The following is a 25236-nucleotide window of genomic DNA, read 5'->3' on the forward strand; positions in this document are numbered from 1 at the left end:
CGGCTGCATTGTTTATAAGATCAAATCTCCTGGTACATTTTGGTGCCTTTATGGAGACCGTAAACAAAAGCATATTAATTAATCACATAGCCTCGAGGTTAGAATATCTCCGTAACACACTTTACTACACGGCTTAATGTGGGATGTACCATATTTAACCAATGACCGATACTTACTGTAGAAGATTCAAACAAACAAATAAATAAATAAATCGTGAGTTACTGAGTCTGAATCTCTGAGCTTGTAGTAATGATTCCACATTTATTAAAAAGGTATGTTGCCAAAATATTTAGTAAAAAACTTTCAATGACATGAAGTGTAATTTATTCGTGTGAGATCTGCTCTAGTTCTCCTGTCACACCAGGCATTGAGCTACAAAGCAGAGTCTCCTTTCCAGGCTCTTATTTGTCTGGTTTAAACTTTGCCCGTGGCACATATCCATCTGTATTGGCACTACCTGTGTGACCGGGGCAAAGTCTAATCTCTGCTTAAACATCTGCTACAAGTCAGATATCTCTAATAACAGCGGTGAGCAACTCGCTTTCATCAGAGTTCACTCCCAACCTGAACTGGACACACCTGCTCCAGCTAAACAAAGACTTCGGGACACTATGATATAATCGGATCGAGTGCACTGCTTTGGAGTGTGTGTGTTTCAGATGGAGTGCAGTGAGTGTGAGAGACTCTGACCTTCTTTACTTTGGTGTTGCGGATGGTGAAGCGGCGAAGCGTGTAGCACGCGTGCACCTTGCTGCTCTTCAGCGTCACCACAATGTTACCGTATTCCTCGCTGTTCTCCGTCGGCCAGTACTGATCACACTTTCTCTGTAACACACACACACACACACACACACACACACACACACACACACACACACACACACATGTAAACACACACAGATTTAATGTCAGAATTCTGCAATACATGGCAACCTCGCTTCTCACACATACACAAGGTTCCAGCTAAACGTATTTCTTAAGTCAGGTGTTAAAGGCGACTAATCGGAAGGTCATGAGTTTGAATCCCATGTCCACCAAGCTGCCACTGCTGGGCCCCTGAGCAAGGCCCTTAACCCTCAATTGCTCAGTTGTATAAAAATAAATTAAATGGCCGTCTGTCAAATGCCATAAATGTTTTGAGTCTGCAGAGCGGAAATGTTAGAATATTTTTAGAACAGAATAAATATAAATTAAGATAAATATAAGTTATGTAAGAGCAAAAAACAATTCCTACTCTTTTATAGAAGGGACTGCAGACAAAAGTTTGTACCCCCCATAGTTTTTGAATGGATCAAATGAAACACTTTTCTTTTACAATTCATTTCATATCAATTTCATTTTGCAAATAAATAGTAGAATGGGGGATCCAAACCTTTGCTGTACTACTTACATGCTGTGTGTTTTCTTACATCTGTTTTTTATTTCCTTCTTTATTTCCTTACTAATTCTTGCTTAAAAGAAGAGACGAGTCTATGCTTATGTGCCTTAGGAAAAATATGAATATTATTGAACAGCTGAACAATCCCTTAGAACAGTAGAGATATTTGCTGCGGTTTGTTTCAGAGCTTCGGTAATAAAAAATAATAAAAAGAGCCTGGTTCCTGGGTACTGGCTCGAAAAGCTGAACTCACCCGTCCTTTCTCCACCAGGTTGGTAATCATGACGATGATGCCTGTGTTCTGCTCCCACACCATCCTCCAGAAGTCCTCAAAGGTGGATTTAAGGGGACCCTGAGCAGCAATGTACGCCTTGGGCTTGTTGTAACCCTGACACACACACACACACACACACACACACACACACACACACACACACACACACACACACACACACACACACACACACCTTTTCAGAGTTGTACACTTAAGAATCATCAAAACAAATGGAAGAGCCATTTTCTAGACGTTTCTTTCAGAGAATTAAAACCGATACAAGGAAATAAAAACTCGGAGCTATTTTAACGCATAATAACCGACACGAAGCCGGTCCCACTACAGAGTTGATTATTTTTCTGTAACAGCATGTCTTTAAGTGCTCAGAAAGTAATTTGCTCATGCTGAGTATAGAATGACACTCAATGTTATACCAACACATAATCCAGTTTGGGGTGATGCCAGAGGATGAGCTTCAAATCAGACGATACATCTAAGTCTTTCATTCCACTTACATCCCAACAAACTGCCGACGATAAGCGTTTTACCGTTTATCAATAGACACATCACACTTTTTATCCGTTTCTAATCAGTTACGGTGTTTCCATGAGACAAGATAGTTTATATTAGAGTTTATGTCTAATGTTAAAGAGAAGTCAGCTTCACTAAACGAACATAAATAATAACAATAAATCCGTTTATTATTAGATGTATATTATGCAGCATGTCCTTCATACAAGCTTCTGTTGCTGAGTTGTTACTATAAAAAAAGTAAGTCCATGGATATACTGTAGGCTGTGATTTGTGTTGTAGAGAGAGCTACGCTGCTATGCGAGCTTAACTCGATTCTGAATGCGGCCCTTTGGGACACACACAAGAAACAATAATCACACTGATGAACAGTTATGTCCACAATGCTGTAGCTGATAAATTCGTTGAGACCCGCGAGCACACATTGAGGAAAACACTCACGTCCACATAGTTAGCATTGATGTAGTCACTGTGTTTGGAGTCCTTGCCGGCTAATGGCCTCAGCTTCACTCGACTGTGATCATCTGGAGAGGGACAGAGCCAGAGAGTGTGAACAGCATATAGAACAGATGGGGGGGGGGGGGGGGCAGAGTGAGGGAGGGGGAGGGGGAGAGAGAGAGAGAGAGAGAGAGAGAGAGAGATAGAGAGAGAGAGAAAGAGAGAGGGGGGAGAAAGAGAGAGACAGAGTGAGGGAGGGGGAGAGGGAGAGAGAGAGATAGATAGATAGATAGAGAGAGAGAGAGAGATAGAGAGAGGGAGAGAGAGAGATAGAGAGAGGGAGAGAGAGAGAGAGAGAGAGAGAGAGAGAGAGAGAGAGAGAGAGAGAGAGAGAGAGAGAAGATACTCACATGCAACAATGTTGATGTATCTGTTCTTGTGCTTGTTGTCTGGATGATTTGAATGTTCAAAAGTGATCTTCATATCGCTCGTGCAACGCTGCACTTCCTATATTTTAATGTGCACACACACACACGCGCACACACACACACACACACACACACACACACACACACACAGAGATGTCAATTTAAAAAAATAATATATACAAAGGAAAAAAGGCAAAAAGTAAGTGTAGATTTACAAGAATGTTCCACTAGCAGCAGTGTTTCCTGTTTCATTTGAATAATGATCCTGTACAGAATGCAAAAGCAGCATCCATCTCACACACACACACACACACACACACACACACACACACACACACACACACACCTCAGTATCCTGCAGATATTCATCAGTCATATGTAGATTTTAAAGCCAAAATCGAATGTTAAAATCATTACAGAAGAGCTTGGAGGCAGGGTTCGTTTTGTTGCCATGGCAACAACTTGAATCATTGTTAAATGCTAAATGCATATTTCAATGATTGCTCAATGATCTGGGGGAGGATATAGAAATTGTATAGATGTCTGGGAAAACCTGTCACATAGAAAAGTTTGGACATCTGTACGTATGTGAAAGATTTGGGAGAAAACACAACAACCTTTTGGTAAAAAATGAAAAAGAGTTACAGCCAGAGTTTAAACACAGTGACATTTCTGTGACTTCCATAAATTTGCTGATTATCATTCATATTTTGTAAGCACATTATCCTGGTCAGGGTTGCGGTTGATCTGTAGACTATCCTGGGAATGTGAGGTAGTAATTCACCTTGAATAGAAGGTCAGTCTATCTCAATGCACAACCACACACACACATCCACACACATCCACACACTTACACCCACAGACACACACCTACAACTTCACACAGTCTGTAACCTGACCTAAGCATCAAACCTGAGATATGTACTACATAAAAAAGGCTCTGCCAGAATTAAGCAATTGTTAGACTTTTAAATGGTGCAGTGAGTCTGTGAACTTCTACATAAATACCAAATATCACTTATATAAATGATGTTTATTTTACAAAGCCATTGGCATTTAAGTGCCGTTGACCAATCAGACAGCAGAGAAATTCTGTGGTATGTCTGTGTGTGCATCGATGCAGCCTCTGTGTGTGTGTGTGTGTGTGTGTGTGTGTGTGTGTGTGTGTGTGTGAATTAGGGCTGAAAGAATGAGAGGTGTGTTGATCTGATAGTATCGATACAGCCTCTGTGTGTGTGTGTGTGTGTGTGTGTGTGGGTGTGGGTGTGTAGGAGGGGTAAAAGAAAAAGCGTTGTGTTGATCTGATAGTATCGATACAGCCTCTGTGTGTGTGTGTGTGTGTGTGTGTGTGTGTGTGTGTGTGTGTGTGTGTGAATGAGGGGCTGAAAGAAAGAGAGGTATGTTGATCTGATAGTATCGATACAGCCTCTGTGCGTGTGTGTGTGTGTGTGGGGGGTGTTTGTGTGTGTGTGTGTGTGGGGGGGGTGTTTGTGTGTGTGTGTGTGTGTGTGTGTGTGTGTGTGTGTGTGTGTGTGTGTGTGTGTGTGTGTTTGTGTTTGTGGGTGTGTGTGTGTGTGGGTGTCTGTATGTGTGGGCATGCGTGTGTGTGTGTGTGTGTGTGTGTGTGTGTGCATGAGGGGTGAAAGAAAGAGAGGTGTGTTGATCTGATAGTGTGACACTTCCGAGGCATCTAAAAAACTGCCAGAGGCAACAGCAACAGAGAGACGAAGCAAGTGACATCTGTTCTCTGCAAGACACTTATTCGCACACCAAAACACACACAAACACACACACACACACACACACACACACACACACACACACACACACACACACACACACACACACACACACACACACACACACACACACACACACACACACACACACACACACACACACACACACTAACCCCTGACTGCCCTAGTTTTGTGACCATAACACAAATAAAAAATGAGTCATAGGATCATGGTGGTTTTGGTGGTTTAGTTGTTTGTCAGGTAAATTTGTGACCATATACACCAGAGGATAGAAATCTGTCCCGGGGGTTAATCTGAATATATAATAAAGTTGTATGATGCTTTAAAAGACAAAGAGTAAAGCACGATGATGCTTTCATAATGGCATACAAATACATTTCAGATATAACCGTCTCGCTGAGAAATCGGACGTTTTATACGCGGTCTCTTTCTTTTTTGCTGCAGCTCGTTTATCCGTCATCTCGGCGATGGCATTAATCGTGGTGTGTCTGGCATTTAATTTGGGATTAAGCTAAATTGTTAAAAAAGAAAAAGAGATTAATCGTATGTAGTTAGTTATTAGATTGCTTCGGGATAAAGCCTGTTCATGTTGATATGTGGCGACATTAAAAAGTTGTCAGAAATGGGACAGGGCCTTTGGAGGATTTGGATCACGGGAAGAAAACGAGTATAATGTGGTAATGTTAGCCCAAATGTAAACCGAAGTGGGACAGATTCTGAATGTCACACCCACATAGACACGATAATAGAAACGTTTCATGTTAGGAGGTTAGCTCGCACCTGTCTGACCTTTGTCTAGTTTCCGTGTACATGGAGCATGCTCGGTAAATCGCAGCTTATGCACATGTGTATAAAGCTTTATGTGTGATATAATTAATCTGCAACTAAAAGTCCACGTTTGGATAAATCCGAAGAATAAAATTCAGAAGAATTCACATGGTGTTGCACATCATCACCCCAAAGCTTTTCTGTCTCCTTAAGTCCTTGGTTCTGTTATATTTTTCATCCATAATCGCTCTCCCTCCCTCACTCTCTCACCACAAAATACCATACTCCAAATATCCCCTAATCTTTCTGTCCCTCTTCTTTTCTCACAGACCCCTTTAAAATCCCCCACTTGGAATGCACACAAGCCTGAATTCTTGCCACCACAACCACATCCCTCTCTCTACCTCTCTTTGTCTCTCTGGCCAAGGCAGCACAAAGCCACTTGTTAGGGGCCCTAGAGGCTCCGTCTAGAAGGAGGGGGGGTGTGTTTGGCTCTGTCCTTTTCTGACGCACTGGATGGAGAGGTACCCGGGGGAAGAAAAGACGAGGCAGCGACGAGGAGGCTATTGAAGGACACGAAGGCCTCCTGACACCACTTCTCTGGGTGTGTAAAAAGAAGTATGAGAATGGAAACTCAATCCAGACCCTCGCCTTCGCTCGCTGTCCTCATTAAAGTGTTGCTAAGTGTTAGCGCACACATTTTTAAAGCCAAACCATTTGTTTTTCTCTGTGCACATTCTCAAATACACATCTAATCTAATGCCGGTTGATTTGTTTTCTGACATTTTTACAATAGAATTCCTCTAAAGTTATATCTAAATCGCTGTAGAGTCATAAAGTACAAAACGTAATAGACTCCAGAATGTCTAGCTTTCAATAAAGTGTAGTAAAGATGAAGCAGTTCGAGTGAAGCCACACCTAAAGTCTACGTTTTCTCAACGATTAACCAACAGACTGAAGTGGACTCGGAGAGATATTTCCATAAAACGCACTTCTGACCCCGAAACGCATTCATAATCTTTCAGTAGTAAAGTCTTAACGACACTTCATTTTTATTTAATCATGATGTTTTGCCACTTATTCAAAGGGCGTCATTAGTGAATAAATGGACTGAACATTTTAAACTCTGTGTAATTCCCAGCTATAAAATGATGAGATGGTGTATTAACGTTACTGAACGCAGGGTCGTGTGTCAGGAACCTCTCACGTACAGTGATCTCTTTGAGCTATTTACTCAGAACGCAGCAAGATGCAAGTGTTACCATGGTGAACCATCCAAAATGATATCACTTATAAAACAGAATGAACAACATGGAGAGGTTGTTTTTTTTTTTTTTTTTTTTTAAGGCTAATTGTTCTGTTGATTAGAGTTTCAGTAATCTTTCAGTAAAATGGGGCCCGATCACATTTCCATAAAAAAGTATATACCGTGATATTGACTGGTCTCTTAGTGACCAGTTTATTAAAAATATAACTCCATTTTTGTATAGACTGAAATGTACATCCTGGGAAGAGACGACAACTGCTCGAGAAACCACTTCTGAACAAACATGACCTACTCATTTCATCTTTTCAGCTCTATTTACTCCGACTGCCTCCTGCCAATTCACACCTCCGAACTTGGGTATCGTGTCAATCTCCTGATATCACAGGTGTGAATTATACACAGGGCTCAAATACACAGGAAGTTCAATCTACATGACATTCAACATGACCCGACTGACTAAAACTGTCACACACTTCCTGTCTCGTGGGTCAACAAATAAAAAAAACAAAAAAAATTGACACCTTTTATCATTAGGTATAACGTGGCAGATGGTTGGATAATATGAGACGTGCGGTCCTGGGCCTCTGTGGATTACTGATCATTTGTGATCTGGCTGCAGATTAATATTAATACAGCCTGAAGGGTCTGACAGCTCTGCACAGATGTGACATGATTTTCTGGCCTGGGCAAAGCAGGCTACAACCGAGGGCTGGTCATGTCCAAGACCATCTGGTTTACACACACACTCACAGAAGGGCTATAAAACACCCCTATTTACTGACACATTGACAGAGTGATGCCAGTCTGGCCTATAATAACATCCTGCCAGAAAAGCTTACCACACATATATGCCAGGGTGTACATGCCAGCTGTTTATAAACAGAGACTAAAAGTCATGAGCAACAGTCTTTATAGTGCACAGTGTGTGTGTGTGTGTGTGTACATGTGTGTGTGTGTGTGTATGTACATGTGTGAGTGTGTGTGTGTGAGTGTGTATGCGTGTGAGTGTGTGTAAGTGTGAATGTGTATATGTACATTTGTGTGTGTGAGTGTGTGTATGTACATGTGTGAGCGTGTGTGTGTGTGTGTGTGAGTGTGTATGTGTGAGTGTGTGTACATGTGTGAATGGTGTGTGGGTGTGTATGTGTGTGAGTGTGTGTACATGTGTGAATGTGTGTGTGTGTGTGTACATGCATGGATGTGTGTGTGTGTGTGTGTGTGTACGTGTGAATGTGTATATGAACATGTGTGTGTGAGTGTGTGTATGTACATGTGTGAGTGTGTGTGTGTGTGTGTGTGTGTGTCTGTGTGAGTGTGTGTACATGTGTGAATGTGTATATGCACATGTGTGTGTGTGTGTGTGTGTATGTACATCTGTGACCGTGTGTGTGAGTGTGTGAGTGTGTGTACATGTGTGAATGTGTATATGCAAATGTGTGAGTGTGAGTGTGTGTGTATGTACATGTGTGAGTGTGTATGTGTTTGTGTGTATGTACATGTGTGAGTGTGTATGTGTTTGTGTGTATGTACATGTGTGAGTGTGTATGTGTTTGTGTGTATGTACATGTGTGAGTGTGTATGTGTTTGTGTGTATGTACATGTGTGAGTGTGTATGTGTTTGTGTGTATGTACATGTGTGAGTGTGTATGTGTTTGTGTGTATGTACATGTGTGAGTGTGTATGTGTTTGTGTGTATGTACATGTGTGAGTGTGTATGTGTTTGTGTGTATGTACATGTGTGAGTGTGTATGTGTTTGTGTGTATGTACATGTGTGAGTGTGTATGTGTTTGTGTGTACGAGTGTGTGTATACATAAGTGTGTTTGTACACGCGTGTGTGAGTGTGTACTTGTGTGTGGTCGTGCGTGTACGTGTGTGAATGTGTGTGCGTGTGTACACATGTGTGTCTGTGTGTGAGTGTGTGTTAGATATGTAAAAAGGCATGACACATGACATCTCACCTCAAAGTCTTCAGAGAATCCATGCTGGTTGTTGGCGTACAGATCAGATATGTGCTTGATAAACTGTTTAACAGAGATGGCCTCCATGTCGTCTGCAAAACAGCCACAGAGCAGAAATATTTAGAGTAAAGAGAAAGTAAGATAGAAGTTCACTACCTACAGTGTGTAGTTCTTCACTCCGGACAGTGTCCATATGAATTATTTGTCTGACTAATTGCGATAAATTTGCTAAGTCTGGTGTTTCATTTGTTTTGTCAGACACTGTAATGATTCTGTTAATGCCGTTACTAAATTAGAATCGTTATAAAAGCAGACCGCATTTGCAAGGATCATAACAGAGCCGGGCTAAAATCCGTTACCCATCTTTATCAGCTGGATGAGGAGCTCGTCACTCGCTGTTCAAGTTCAAATCAATGCCATGATGGATTTTTATGTCCAAGGGTCATTACCCTAATCTAACACAGGGGTAGTCTGGAGCGGGGAGTAAAATAAGCTCGACTCCACTCCATCTCTCCGTACACAGTTACACACTCATACACACACTTTTCACTCGGTGAGACAGCTCCAATTATTTCTACAACAGGGTGCAAAAGGGCAGAGAGAGCAAGGGAGAGCTTTGGGTAATATAATGAGCAAGTGTGTGAGGTGGACTATAGGTGGAAAAATAGCACCAACATCTAAGCTAGCAAGATAAAACCCACAACCCAAACAATGTAAACATCGTGTGTTACGGGTCGGTGCGCAACCATAAACAAGCACCTAGTCTTCTGAGCTTAGAGTAAAACATTTCCTTGAAAGATGGCTGCAGGCTCATGATATTAACGTCCCGGTGTTAATTATGATGAGAGGAATGGCAAAAATGTGAACACATCAACTGACCCGGTTTTACTAATGAACACCACTAGTGCTTCAGTCCTGAGGCTGTGTTTATAAAGGGTTTGTAAAGCCATATTTTAAGCTTTAAATGACAAGGAATTGGTTTTGATCAAGTCATGAAACTGGTTTATATTATATTATATTATATTATATTATATTATATTATATTATATTATATTATATTATATTATATTATATTATATTATATGCGTTTATCTAGAAATTTAATTAACTAGTCAAGCTAGTACTGTTACCTTAATACAAACAAACAAAAAAAACCAAGTAACACACACACACACACAAAAAATAATAAACACTCCACAGATTTGAGCATTTTATAATAACATCGTACGATTTAAGCAGAACTGTGTTAAAGTGTTCATGCGTAAACTCACCTGGGATTGGGATGACCGGAATACTCTCATTGGGCACCACTCGTGGAGAACTGCTGTCCTCCACGTAGAAATGAGCAGTCTGGAAACACCTTCTAATACACACATGGAGTTGAAGAGAGTGTGAGAGAGAAAGCTCATTAACAAGTGTTAAAACTAACAATTCAGCATCAAATGACCCCTAAAATAAACATTGCCTGACTTACTTCACGGGTGCTAAACTTATTCAGACCCTGTCTTACGACGGAAGACGTTTACAATGCAAACAGAGTCACAGAGACATTTGGAGAAATAAAAGGAAAAGTTTGCATTGTGATGGGATCGGTCACAGTGACTAACATCCGCTTTGGTGATCGTCATATAGCAGTGAAGGAGTCAGGTCAAATAGCAATGAACTTTCCACCCACATCCAAAGAGCAAACACTAACTAAACACACACAAACGCACACACACAGAGTTACGAATGTAGTAGGAAACATTATCTCCAGAAAGCCTTTTCCAAAACAAACACAATATGGCAGTATGATAGACCTCAGAGAGCGCTAAGTCTACACAGATCCAGAGAGAAAAGACGACACGGGCAGGCGTTCTCCGAATACTGCTCTCAGCAGAAGCGACAAAACACACACAAGTGTCAAGTAGAATCTGCTCTAGTTCCAAAAGCAGAGCGTGAGAAAACTGGTTCTGCTTCTTTGGCTCGCACAGAAAAAAAAAGAAAAGAAAACAGTGCTGATAACACAGTGGGGAAAAAAGGGACACACAATAAAATTACTGCAAGAATGTGAGGGAGCGAGAGAAAACCAGAAAGACGAGTTGTAGTCATTAAGTGTCCTGAAAGGAAGAGAGCAGGTTTGTCTTCCTACCTGTACTTCATACACAGGAGAGAACACAATCTGTTCATCCTCCGACAGAACGAGGGATCTGAGGAGAAAAGTAGGAGAGAGGCAGAAGCTTTGGCATGCTGTTGATGACTGATATGGACGACAGAGACGCAGAGGGAAGAGGAGGACTGAGGGAGGGTCTCTCTTGTGTCATGCTCGTTTAACTCTTAGGGTCAGAGCAACACGGTGCTGCGTAAACACTGATCCAGGAACAGCCTCGCATGTCTGAACTTTGACCTGACACGCAGCTCAGATGATCTCAGAACTGTTGAAGAGCAGGGAGGTGACAGAGAGGCAGTCCTAAGACCGTGCAATAGGATTAACTTTGCACGACATTCTGCCTCCACCCCCAACACCTGCTGCTTGCTCTGTTATAAACACACACCCTGCTGGCTGGACACTCCTTTTTATTTATTTCCTTTTTTTGTATTCCCTTTACTTTGTTGCCACTAAATGAAGGGTGAAAAAACGAATCCATGGTGACTACATTGCGACTAAATCGTTCCCAGTTGTGCCAGAAAAAGCAGCCTTTTACGTTTCTTCAGGAACTTTCCGGTTTTCTTTCGTGTACTGAAATTCACAGAGAGCCTCTGTGCTCCACACGCCTGATCCGCCGAACAAAGGCCAAGCTGCAGCACGGGAAGCCGCAGCCAAGCGTTAATTACCGTGAAGATCTGCTCAGGAACGTAAACAAGATGTCGTGGTGGTGGGAGATTTAAGAGCCATGAATAGCGTTTTTGTTAAAGCTTCTAGTAGGATGCGGAACAATTTATGAATCGTTTACAGAGTAAATGTCAATTAACTTTATCGGGTTTGTATAAGAGGCAGGGCAGGATGAGAATTTCAGAGGACAAACGTATGACTCAGTGTGACAGCGTTCTGTATTACGCAAATTTTTAAATACACAGCTTCAAAAAAGAGGACTTGTGTTTGAATCGCTGCCAGTGTTTTTGTGTCATAAAATCAAGCAGCCTATCACGTTTCAGTACGCAAATGTTTAGGAAATTTTACATAACATAGTTAACTTGAGTTTAATAGAATTTTTGCGTAATGGAAAAAAAAACATGGTTGAGTGTGCTATAGAAAAATATGGCAAGAATTAAGTTTTTTTTTTTTTTTAATTTGTTAATAGCAACATTTAACGATATGAAACCATACGTAAAAGAAATTCACAACTTCTCGGTCTTCAAAACGTTCCACGTACTAGAAAAGTTTTAACTGGAAGCTTGAGAATGGAGACTCCTTCTAAAAAGGTTAGACTTCAATTATCTGAAGTTTGTTGTTACTTTGGAAACAATGACATATTAGAAGAAGAACATAGATATAAACCGATGCGATTCGATACTTTAAGAGACTTTTAGTAGCTCTAGTTTGTACAAAGACAAGAGGTTTTGCACTGAATGAAATTTCAGAGTAAACAGATTATATAAGCGTCGCTGCTGATGCACTGGATCTGTCCATTAAAGAACAATTGTGTGTCTCTTGGCAGATAAAGAGCTCATCAAGTCCCTCTGAATGGGCCACTGACAGCCTGAAGGCTTTTAACGTCAGAGCTGCAGTCCACAGTAAAGCCCAACCCTGTCCATCACAACACAGAAGAGACTCCTGATCTGCACACACACACTTTCAGAACAACAGAAAAGACAGAGAAACGCAAAAAGAGAGAGAGAGAGAGAGAGAGAGAGATAGAGCTTGCTGAAGAGCGAGACACACAGAAAGAGAGAAAGGGATAGAGAGAGATAGAGTAATGGATTGAAATTATTCATAATAACTCTCCGGTGTTCCTAACAGATTATAATCACACCCTCCTGTGTCACCTAAATAAGGATGAGGTAAATACAAACACATTTAAATATAAGTCTAATATTAATCTTGAACTTTGTATAATATTAATCTTTATATAATGTTAAACCTTTTTGCATTATATTTTTAGGGAGCCACGGTGGCTTAGTGGTTAGCGTGTTCGCCTCACACCTCCAGGGTTGGGGGTTCGATTCCCACCTCCGCCTTGTGTGTGGAGTTTGCATGTTCTCCCCGTGCCTCGGGGGTTTCCTCCGGGTACTCCGGTTTCCTCCCCCGGTCCAAAGACATGCATGGTAGGTTGATTGGCAGCTCTGGAAAATTGTCCGTAGTGTGTGATTGCGTGAGTGAATGAGAGTGTGTGTGTGTGCCCTGTGGTGGGTTGGCACTCCGTCCAGGGTGTATCCTGCCTCGATGCCCGATGACGCCTGAGATAGGCACAGGCTCCCCGTGACCCGAGAAGTTCGGATAAGCGGTAGAAAATGAATGAACATTTAATATGCATACTGTAATCTAGTATTCTGGAGTTATTTGGAGTTGGAAATATCAAATGTCATTAATACAAGGGCTGAAACATACATCAGTTTATTCCTGATTTAAAAACCACACCGTCTTTTTTTTAAATTATTATAAAAATTGCTTTCCTGAATATTTTAATTTATGTGAAGAACTTTACTTATCGGATACAAGTTTGTTAACGGTAGGTTAGGCAAATGGAAATCATTGGCCTTTAGAATAATGATAATTATGCAAATGTGTATGTGTGTGTATGTGTGTGTGTGTGTGTGTGTGTGTGTGTGTGTGTGTGTCTGTGTGTGTGTGTATGTGTGTGTGTAAAGTATCCACAAAAAGAGATCATAACCGTAACTGGACCATCAAAAACACACACACACGAGCACGCACACGCACGCAAGCACACGCACACGCACACACACACACACACACACACACACACACACACACAAACACACACACACTACTTCATGAACTGTGGGTTCTGGTCTCCAGCTGAGAGTGTGGGGAAGCAGATGGGTGAGTGTGTGTGCTCAGGGCAGGGAGCTGTGACCTGGAGACAAGCTGCTGTGCAAGTCAGAGCTATTTAGTCAACACACCAACACGCAGCGAGCACACGACACACTTCTGGGAGAGCGAATAGCACAGCTGAGGGATAAAAAAATTCCCAGAAACAGACACACATCACGGTCTAATTCGCAAAAATAAAGCCTTTCCCGCATTTTCCCTAGGCAGTGTCAGCCATGTGGGGACTCGGAGTCCCACACTGAGTGGGCACACTCTGTGATTTTTAAACAAAAGGACATTGTTTAATTAGAAAGAGAAAGTTGTTATTTTTGCACAGCATGCTAATTGATCAATTCATGACACAAAGAAAAGGAAGCCTGTTTATTCCTGTTCATAACTTCGAAATGAGAGAAACGGCCTTTGGTAAGACAGAAAAAAAACACATTTTAAAGCGGCAGTATGTAATTTTTCTTCTGCCTGTGAGCTGAACTGCCATCTACCTTACTCTAACTGAATGTCTCTGCAGAAACAACAGCAGTCTTTTAGAGAAAAAGGCATTAGCTGAACAACGTTGATCCAGAAGAGGCAACAATCATTTCTGGACCAGAAAATATAAATAAACTTTACATCAGGTTGTTTTAAATGTATCTTTGTATCAGTTATATCATTATTAATTGTAGAAAACTGCCCCTTTAAATGTGTGAATGTTATATCTTACACAGTGAAAGCAATGTGATTACTCTCTATCACTCTTGCTCTCTGTCTCTCTCACTCTCTCTAACTTCTACCTCTCTCCATTTCTCTGCATCCTTGGTCTTTCTCTACCCTGTGTCTCAGCCTCTCCATCTCTCTTTATCCTCTGTCTTTATCCATCTCTATCATTCATCAATTAGTCTCATTCACTGGCTCTTTCTTCTTCTCCTCTCTCTCTCTAGCATTTTTTGTCTGCCTCTCCTGCTATCTATCTTCCATTTCTCATGATCCTCTGTCTCTCTCTTTCCTTTGTCTCTTTCTTACATACTTTTCTCTTTTTCTCTCCATCAATTTCTATTCTGTCTCTCTCACTCCATAACTTGTCTTTCTCTCTCACTCACGGCCTATCCTTAGTCGCTCTATACTTAGTCTTTCTCACTCTCTATATTCTGCATCTCACTCACTCACTCACTCACTCACTCACTCACTCACTCACTCACTCACTCACTCACTCACTCACTCACTCACTCACTCACCTCTATCTCTCTCTGCCTCTCCCTTTGAAACTCTCTCTCTCTCTCTCTCTCTCTCTCTCTCTCTCTCTCTCTCTCTCTCTCTCTCTCTCTCTCTCTCTCTGCAAATCTCTTTAGAATCCTCTTTGAGCAAGCCTGAATGAAGGCCATGACAGCATGTCCTTGGTAACTGCATCTATGGCTCTTCTATCACCAAGGTGATGTCCTGAGGGTCTGGTGTCCTGTAGACCCTCTTCATCTTACTTACACCGTCACATGTGGGTTGGACTTTACACACATGTACACACTCATAACCTGCTCTCAAAGTGTTGTAAAGGATCCAAGAGCCTTGACATGATAAATGACTAATTCTGTGTACACACACATGCACACACACACACACAGAATGAAGGCAAGAGACAGAAAACACAAACTGACTTGAGGATTCGCTAATACAGTGAATCAATTAAGAAGTGAATCAGTGAATCGGTCCGGTCGCCGAATCAGTGAATCAGAAAATATCTTATCTCAAATGCAGTCGGTCAGCCCGAACACGTTTGTTTCTCTAGGTGTGTTTCTCTAGTATTCCATTTATAAATCCGATCTGAGTTTGAGGTGAGTGTGTGACGAATTAAACGCTACCTATCGGCTGCCCTTATTCCTTAACTAAAATAGCCGTTTGATCCGTTCTATAAGCTTGGCTGAAAGAGTACATTTGGGATAAAATGGCATTTTCAGTCATCCTTAATCCGCTCTCTTATTTTCCTCTCACCTCCAGTAGACGAGTACAGCGAGGAGGAGGATGAGGCAGAGGAAGGTGAGAGCAGACACCACTACTAGAGGAATGATCCACTCCATCCTGCCTGAACCAGGAACTGGGCGCATACTGGAGATTATAGTCCGCTCTGAAACACACCCACAAACACACACACACACACACACACACACACACACACACACACACACACACACACACACACACACACACACACACACATATGAACTCATCCATATTACAAACAGTTGCACTACTTGCAGAAATAAGAGCGAGAATACTGCCACACACGCTATAAAATATTTATCACAGGAATGAACTTTTGTGTGTTGCATATAAATCTGCAGTCAACAATCAGCACCTTTAAGAGATTCCTCTCAGAGAGGTTCGTCTGCCCTTTCTATACGACGCACATCACAATAAACACATACACTGACCACTGTGACAGCTAGTATTTATGAAAATCATATTTTAGCACCTTTCACAGGTTTATTTTAAGCCGGAATGTGCTGCGAGCTGAAAGCTGAACTGTGCTGCACACTACTGATGTAAAGTGTGTGACAGGAATGATCAGTACAGAGGTAAAACCTTAAATCCAGAACGGCGCACTCATGTTAACAGCTGTCTCCGTCTCCGTCTCCGTCTTCTTCTTTTTTGGTTATATTTGTACATCACAGATGCTCTGATATTGTCAGAAATTCTCAGAAATGTCGACGCTCATGGAGATGGTTGACATTCTCTCTGAGGGATTTTAGAATAATCGAAAAAAAATACCCCAAAACAAACAAATAAATAAATAAAAATATTGCTACTGCTACTACTACTAACAACAGTAGCAACAACAACAACAATTATTATTAATAACAATTATTATTAATAATAACAATAAATAGTATTATTATTATTATTATTATAATTGTTATTATTATTATTATTGTTATTATTATTATTATTATTATTATTATTATTATTATTATTATTATTACACCAAAATGTAAATATTAGACAAAAAAATAAAATAAAATATATTTTAATACACAGGATAGAAAGATTATTATAAATTTATATCTCATTGTCATTAATTGTTATCCGCACTACAAAAAGGCTTCTAGCAGCATTGCTACCTGCTGAAAATGTACCATGCAGTCACATGGTCCTGTGTGTGTGTGTGTGTGTGTGTGTGTGTGTGTGTGTGTGTGTGTGTGTGTGTGTGTGTACTCTGCCCTGTTTACTCATGCAACACTGCCCACCTCATTCGCTCTTGTAAACACATGTGCGTATGTGCGCACACACACCCATACCTACACCCCCCCCACACACACACACACTCACACACACACACACTGTCTGTCTGCAATCTGAAAAGGAATATTTTAATACTGATGCTCTGAACCTATCAAACAAGACACAATGATTTCTTATTCTGTCTCTCTCTAATACACGCATGGGCGCTCTTCACAGCATCTACACGCACACACACACGCACGCACACACACACACGCACGCACGCACGCACATACACACACACACAGAGCCTACCAGAGCTCCAAACTGCAGAATCATTCCCGGAGCCCATGTTAGTGATTCAGAGTCGACCGTGACGGGCCTGAACCCTGCAGAGCTGCAGCTCCCAAACCTCACCAGCTCCATGAAGCCCTGCTGCTACAGCACTACACTAACACACCATGCTAACAAGCTGCTGATGCTGTCTGCTCTCTGTGTCTTTAGCCAAAAAAAAAGACTGCTATTTGAGAGCACAAACACACACACACACACACACACACACACACACACACACACACACACACACACACACACACACACATGGCAGAGCCAAACATAACTCTAGTGCCAGCGAGCTAAAAATGGAGAAGTTTCTTTTGCTCCCCCCTGCAGCTGAGACACTGTTCCCTCTCATCCTCTCTGGACTGCAGAACTAGGCCAGGATCGTGTCTCCCAAGCGTGCACCGAGACGGAGAGAAGGATGAAGAGGGAATTTGAAAGAGAGGAGAGAAAGACATTCGGTGCGTTTGAAGACGATAAGCTGTTGATGTTACCGCTGGTTTATGTGCTGTTGGTGTTTGTGTGTCTGTGTGTGTGTCTGTGTGTGTGTGTGTGTGTGTATGTGTGTGTGTGTGTGTGTGTATGTGAATGTAGCTCTAGTGACTAATAGACTTAACATATTCAAACCAACACTCCTAGGCTACTGTATAATTTATCTGATCTAAGAAAAACCGTTATTTTTCTTAAAGAGGACACAAGGAATATTTGACGATGATGCTCGCTAGGCTCCTCGTTGTGCTGATGTTTGATCAGCCCTGAAAGCCGTGTTCGCGTCTTGTCTTCAGTTTTCTGTAATTTGCAGCACAAGCTTTTAAAAACGAATCAAACTTGCTGCGTATTTTGGGTTGCAACCTCTCATTTTTTAGGACAGCACCGTAACCGGTTATGTACATAATTATTGAAGTATTTTTAGGTATACTTTCTATGGGCTAAAATGTATTTCCATTTCCACCAAGAACTTTTTTTATTTTTTGTTTTTCATTGATCAGTGTGTTAATTCCGCAGACGGAGAGAACAGTAAACAGGTGTAAAAAAAAAATGTTCACACTGTCTGACTGTCAGGAAATGTCACGTGTGCCTTTCACGTCTTCCTCTAGATGGCTGTAGTGAGTAAATCCTGCATTTGTGCTACTCACCTGTATGAAATGAGAAGGGCCACTGACTCCTGTCTCCCATGCTGCCCTTCCCACCCTTCGGAGGGGCTTCTGGGGCCTGAATCACCACGCTTTTATTCCCCTTAACTCCAGAATCTGTGCTGGGGGTCGCAGTGAATTCGTCCTCATCCTCCATCCTCTCTGTCTGTGTGTCCTGTGGTTCAGTAGATGCCATCACTCTGTCCTTCTCTTCATTCTTTTTCCTCCCTTTCTCTTTGGCGGTGGACTCGGGTGCTGTTGTGGGAGGCTGCTGGTCTGCTGCACTGTTCGCCTGCGTCTGAACGTCATCTGGAGCGTTCTTCACGGGTTTACCCTCTGCTCCTTTGTCGTCTTCTTCATCCTTCTCTTCCTCTTCTTCACCTTCCCTCTCACCTTCCTCACCTTCTGCCTTGACTGTCTTCTCTCCTCCAGCGTTGTCGTCGGAGCCTTGGTTCTGAGTGTTTTCAGCCGTGGTTGTGGGAGGAGCCTGTTCCACTGTGGTAGGTGGGGTCTGGGTTGGCGGGCGGAGACTGGGCCAAGCCGAGCTGGGGAAGGATGAGATGACGCCGCCGCTGAAGCCCAGCCCTGCCAGGAGAGTGCTGGTGACTACGGATGCCACCGTCGCCTGGCTACCACTGGAAGAGGGGCCGATGCCAGTCGCCATAGAGACGAAGGAAAAAGGCAGGCCCGAAGAAGTCCAGGTAGATGAGCCAGAGCTAATGGGAGCCATGTCGGCTGAGGATGCGGGAGGCACGGTGGGCTAACAGGAAATGATAAGAGAGAGTAAGTAGGTGTGTGTGTGTGTGTGTGTGTGTGTGTGTGTGTTAGAGAAATTGAAGAAAGATTTAAACACATAAGTTTAAATAGAGATAATATAGAGCAAATCTTTTTCACCAAAACCTCCTCAAATCTAATTTTATGCCTCTAGTAGCCGATTAAATTTTAAATAACATTAAATTAAACCTTTAAATGAATGTAATAAATGCAGACAATATCCCAGCATATATCTCTCACCCCTTTTTATGGCCAAAATATTCATGTAATAATTAAAATAAAAATGATTATTAAAATGTCCTTGGTGCATGAAATAAATTACTCGTGCTTTGGCTTTTCTCCTCCGGTGAATTTCTTTGATTAATAAATCAGCTGTATATATTTGGACTGGTTTTACACAGCTCTAAAGATGAAGGTGTTTAAGACGGAGATTAAAGGAATACATCATGTGGATTATTTGTGCAGTTATCATGAACAAGAGTTATGAAAAACTTATTAAACCTTCTGTTATTATACCTCTGTCTAACATCCCTGGTCAGGAAGGTTTAAAATCATCAAAGAATGTGTGTGTAGGTGTGTGTGTTTGTACTTGTTGTATATGTACTGTATGTGTGTGTATGTATGTATGTATGTGTGTGTATGTGTCATGACTCAGCCCGGATTTTGGCCACGTGCATACGTTTGTTTATGTTCCTCGTCACATGTTTGCCCTGCCCTTGTCTGTTCCTCCCTGTTTCCACACCCGTTCCTAATTGTATCTGATTGTCTTTTGTATATAAGTGTGCCGCGTTGCCGATGACAGCGCGGAATCTACTGTTGTCCTGTCCTGTCTTTAGTCCGTGTCATGTTTAGTGTTTCTTTTGTTATTAAACCCCGTTTTGTTTTGCTATCCTGCGTTTGGGTCCGCTTCCTTACCCCACGTCATGACAGAACGACTAGCCACAAATGGATCCAGTACAAATCTTGCTTTGCCTATGTCAGGAGGAACAGACGAGGGCAGGGCAAACATGTGACGAGGAACATAAACAAACAAATGCACGTGGCCAAAGTCCGGGCTGAGTCATAACAGTATGTATATGTGTAAATAGTGTTTGCCCCCTTCCTGATTTTTTTTTTTTGCACGTTTTTCACACTTTAACGTTTCAGCTCATCAAACAAATTTAAATATTAGTAAAAGATAACACAAGTACACACAGGTTTTTATTCTTAAAAAAAAAAAAATTCAAACCTACTGTACATGGCCCTGTGTGAAAAAGTGTCTGCCCCTAAACCTAATAACTGCCTTAGTTCAGCCTTAGCAGCAAGAACTGCAATCAAGCGTTTGCTATAACTTGCAATGACTCTGTTACAGCGCTGTGGAGGAATTTTGGTCCACTTATCTTTGCAGAATTGTTGTAATTCAGCCACATCGGAGGGTTTTCTAGCATGAACCTCCTTTTTAATGTCATGCAACAGCATCTCAATAGGATTCAGGTTAGGACTTTGACTAGGCTACTCCAAAGTCTTCATTTTGTTTTTCTTCAGCCATTCAGAGGTGGACTTGCTGGTGTGTTTTTGGATCATTGTCCTGCAGAACCCAAGTTCAAACACTTTTTCACACAGGGCTATGTAGGTTTGGATTTGTTTTCCCATATATATACACATATATATATGTGTGTGTGTGTGTGTGTGTGTGTGTGTGTGTGTGTGTGTGTGTGTGTGTGTGTGTGTGTGTGTGATTGAGGGAGACAGGGCTGCCACCTTCTGGACAGAGTTGAACCTACCATTCCTGTTTTCACGATCCTCGTCCCTTCAAATATTCTGGTGGTATTTGCTGGAAGGACAAAAGTAAACACACAGTTATAACAAATGGATACAATATAAGAGCACAAATACATGTGTGTGTGTGTGTGTGTGTGTGTGTGTGTGTGTGTGTGGTGTATTTACCTCTAATCAGCATGCTCTGGCTGAAGTCACTGCGTTTGTCATTCAAGCACACTGCCTGGACTCGGAAGAGATACAGCACATCTGGTGAAACTGGCTTGATAACGGTCTCCTGATACACACACACACACACACACACACACAGACACACACATGTACACACGCTTGAAATAAGTGCAGTGTTGGGCTCTCCTGGGGCTCTGAGGCAGAGCAGGGGAGCACTTCCTGTAAGAGGAGTGTGTGATGTGAGCATGTTATCTTCACACAGGCACAGGGTGCGTTTGATTTACAGCACAAAAAGAGGATCAGCAAAACAACCTAACATCCATAGAGTATTTTACTATTTTATCAAAACTATTTTCACCTGGTAGGTTCTTTAAAAGAGCTGTTTAAAGCCGTGTAGCATTTTGAGGACGGCGCCGCATTAAAAAAAATACGAAGACGATCGGCTTCAGATTTCCTTGTGATGACCTACTGATTTAAAGTGTAGAGCTAGCTGTGTGATATAAATGTTTAGCTAATGCACCGATACCAAGACGTTGTACTGTCTCCTATGCGGCTAGCTAATTAGCTAGCTAATTATATTTACCTGCCAAGAACAATCCCTTGGTATATCACTGGACAGCTATTTATTTACCAGATCCTACTTTCTGCTAAGATAACATAATAATATGCTCCTGCCACTGTTAGCTAGCTAGCTTGCGTCATTTAATTCAATCTGGTACGTGATTGCTTTCGATGGGGTCGATTACAGCGGACGGAATAGTATCTAAGAACGAGCAGGTTGTCAGTATCTTTGCAAACATCCTCATCAGCTCATATCACTGTTGCTTTCTTTCCATCATTCTCTCTTCCGTTCATGCAGCCTTCAGGCCTTCAAGCTTTAGTGAGAGAGAGAGATAGAGAGATGGAGCAGACCCCACGCTGAGTGGGCCGTTCATTTACACACCGAGGCATTTCAGGACAATTAACTCATATTTTCAGCAAACACGAACAGGGGAATGCTCATTTACAAACCACACACTGTGTCTACGAGCCTCGCCCGTGTCATATGAATTATTTAATGCTAATAAAACGTTTCATGAATTCAGACAGAAGAAGTTAGAGATACAGATCCTGAATTAAGACAGTAAAAGCACCCAGGTGAGTTCGGAGTAATGGAGTGTAATTCCATTCAAAACGTAGAGTGACAAAGCCTGTTGAGTTCTAACGTACATCTGATTTGAATAAGACTGATACGATGTAACTCCGTCCAGGGTGTATCCTGCCTCGATGCCCAAAGACGCCTGAGATAGGCACAGGCTCCCCGTGACCCGAGAAGTTCGGATAAGCGGTAGAAAATGAATGAATGAATGAATGAATGAATGATACGATGTACTTCGTAATGTTTCAGGGCGTTGCAGTCGAGACATGGATGAGGTAATATTGACTTTACAAAATGTCACATTGCCTGAACAAGCTAAGCATCGAAGGAAATGTTTGTTGGTCGGGCCATGTGACCTGTCAGCAGAAAAAAAACAGATCAACGTTTAAAAGTAAGAACTTTAGGGACATGTTACAGATACACAGAAGTTCAGGATAAACTGCTTTTCATGAGTGTTCAGTAAATTTCAGAAAGTAGTTGTAGTATAGGCTTTTGTCAGCTTCTCATCCTTCTTTTTGCAGTGTCCCTGTTCCAATCCACACCTACAGCTAACGCTTCAGTTCTCATCACGTCTGAGTCTGATCAGTGACCGCATGTGAGGAATCACACCTCATCCAAATCAGGCGAATTCTGTTCATCAGCGGTTCTGCTCTGTACCACGCCGGTGCTGCTCGCTCTAACACCGCTAGAGCTGGCGTTTTTTTTTTCCATTCTAAAATCGGCTCATCCGACTCGTGCCATGGTGCCGGAAAAGCCGCTAGGTCTTGAGTGGATTCTGTGTTGATTTGGTAGAAGTCCCCCCCCCCCCTTCATAAAGCCACAGCGGTCCCTAATGTGACCCAGATAACTGCAGTGTCTTGGGAGGAAATTGAGAATAAAAATGGAAATGAAGCACCGAAAAGGAAAGAAAGAGAGAGGCTGAGAGACTGTGAGAGAGAGAGAGACAGAGTGGAAGAAGGGATGTGGATTGTGGGTAGATGTGGATGGGGAGAAGGCCTCCGTGGCGCTTGTGATTTCATTACCGATCAAGCAGAGAAAAACTTAAGAAAGAACTGAAAGAAAACATCTCTACCTCTCATCGCCCTCGAGCAGTGAATCTGCGAACACGTCCTCTCATTAACCCCTCCCCGTCCCCACCCCCTCCCCCTCGTCCCTACTCTCACTTCTGACTGTCAGAAAATAAAACCCCGTACAGAGGGACGTTAAAACCCAGACGCTCTTCTTAAGTGCTCCGATGCCTGCGAGTGCTGCATTAGTATTTCCAAATGCAGAAAATCGAGGTCAGCTACTCCTGCCGAGACCCCTTCCTCGCTAATGTCCAGAAATGTACTCGATAATTCGCAGCTGGACTGATTGAAGCTTTTTAGCGCTGCAGAGGAGACAGAACACGCTTCATTGGATAATTACAGCAGTATCCAAATGACTACAGGTGTGGCTGCAGGTGGGAGAGCGGGTTATTGTGGATGCACCTAATGTGCTACTTCAAAGATAACGGGGACGGAGAGAAGCCGGATGAATACTGTATTAGTGCCTGAATGCCTGTAAGGTCTGCATTATTCTAATTTATTCTATAGCGGCGGCAAATGTAAGATTAATGGCATCAAAGTGGAGCGGCTCAGCAGAAGCTGCATCAAGTCATCGATCTGCGGAACAGTGGGAAGATATAATGCACATGTATATGAGATTAATACACAAATACACCTGCACACACACACACGCACACACACAGCGGTGATCCCTGATAAAGGCAACACAAGCAATTGCAAAGAACAAAACAAGAAGCCCGGCTCGGCTTATGCACCTTGTGTTCTTGAAACTCTCTCCTAAATGAAATCTTGCCACAGACAAAAAAGTAAAACCTCCAACTGATTTCATGAAATAAAACCGGTTCAATACTCTTTTCCTCAACTTATATATGTCCCCTCACACAACTCTTACTACATCGAGTTCTGAAAACTTTCCTGAACTGAACTGTTTCTCTGTAACAATAACAGGTTCTGTCTACAGCGCAGGAGCATCGATTCAATTCAATTCATTTGTATGGCGCTTTTAACAACTCACGTGGTCTCAAAGCAGCTTTACAGAAGTATAGAAATACAGTAGAAATTTAAAAATTTAAAGGTTCAAATTAAGTTACTATTCATCTCTAACATCGATCCCTAACGATCGAGCCTGAGGTGAAGGTGATGAGGAAAAACACTCCCTTAGATGGAAGAGGAAGAAACCTCGAGAAGATATCAATGTAAATAATGTCCTTTCTACAGCAGTTCCAAGAGCTCCTGGGGAACTAACAGGTAACTAACTACAGACCCAACACAAAGTACATTATGACAACTGGCATTTGATTACAAACTAAATAACAAACTAAATAAATGACAAAAATTTTGACCAGAATTCAGCTTCAGTGACACACCAGGATTACTTCTGCTGCTACGCATACACATGGCAGCTGTTGCACGCTGATGGTAACATTACCTATCCCTTAGGTTTACCTTTTCACTGCTTTAGACAGATGGCACACACCAAATTAGAAGTCATTCATTTTTTACTGAAGTCACACATCAGCCCAGACTTTCAGAACACGAGAATATCCAAGTTCTTCTTCTAGACCTGATATAAATCTCACGTATTCTTTACTTACATTTTAGTAACGTACAGTATATGATGCTCGTACTTTCTTGCGTCTTTCTTTACATGCATTCGGTCGTGAGAGCATATACAGTAATAGTTGTCCTTATAGCAGATACTTATATTTATCAAACCCATATACTGTACAGAAAGTGAATAACGAACATTTTGATGTGCTCTAGAGAAAGAAGTACGAGCATCACATCCAGGGATGGTGCACAGTAGAGAGCTGTATTATTGACAGACAGAAACATCTGAGCAGAATTGCTTCTAAGCTTATAAAAAAAAAAAGAAGTCAATCAATGCTGGATTCATGGT

At 41.9% G+C, this 25236-nt stretch overlaps 1 protein-coding gene across 4 annotated transcripts in view; it reads right to left on the minus strand.

Annotated features, from left to right (window-relative positions):
• The window catches only part of ptprga (protein tyrosine phosphatase receptor type Ga), a 259894-nt gene that overhangs the window by 11650 nt on the left and 223008 nt on the right, over positions 1–25236 (minus strand). For 3 of the 4 annotated variants that reach the window (XM_027176415.2, XM_027176417.2, XM_047806211.1), the window contains 10 exons: positions 21150–21258; positions 20987–21036; positions 18453–19209; positions 15751–15883; positions 10076–10167; positions 8805–8896; positions 3032–3128; positions 2625–2707; positions 1632–1766; positions 691–825 (listed from right to left, as the gene is read on the minus strand). In XM_027176415.2, the coding sequence (XP_027032216.2) occupies positions 691–825; positions 1632–1766; positions 2625–2707; positions 3032–3128; positions 8805–8896; positions 10076–10167; positions 15751–15883; positions 18453–19209; positions 20987–21036; positions 21150–21258 (1683 nt within the window). The remainder of the gene's footprint in view (positions 1–690; positions 826–1631; positions 1767–2624; positions 2708–3031; positions 3129–8804; positions 8897–10075; positions 10168–15750; positions 15884–18452; positions 19210–20986; positions 21037–21149; positions 21259–25236) is intronic. The other variant, XM_027176416.2, reaches the window with a different exon arrangement.

Source organism: Tachysurus fulvidraco, chromosome 2 (genome assembly GCF_022655615.1).
Source record: "Tachysurus fulvidraco isolate hzauxx_2018 chromosome 2, HZAU_PFXX_2.0, whole genome shotgun sequence".
Classification (NCBI taxonomy): domain Eukaryota; kingdom Metazoa; phylum Chordata; class Actinopteri; order Siluriformes; family Bagridae; genus Tachysurus; species Tachysurus fulvidraco.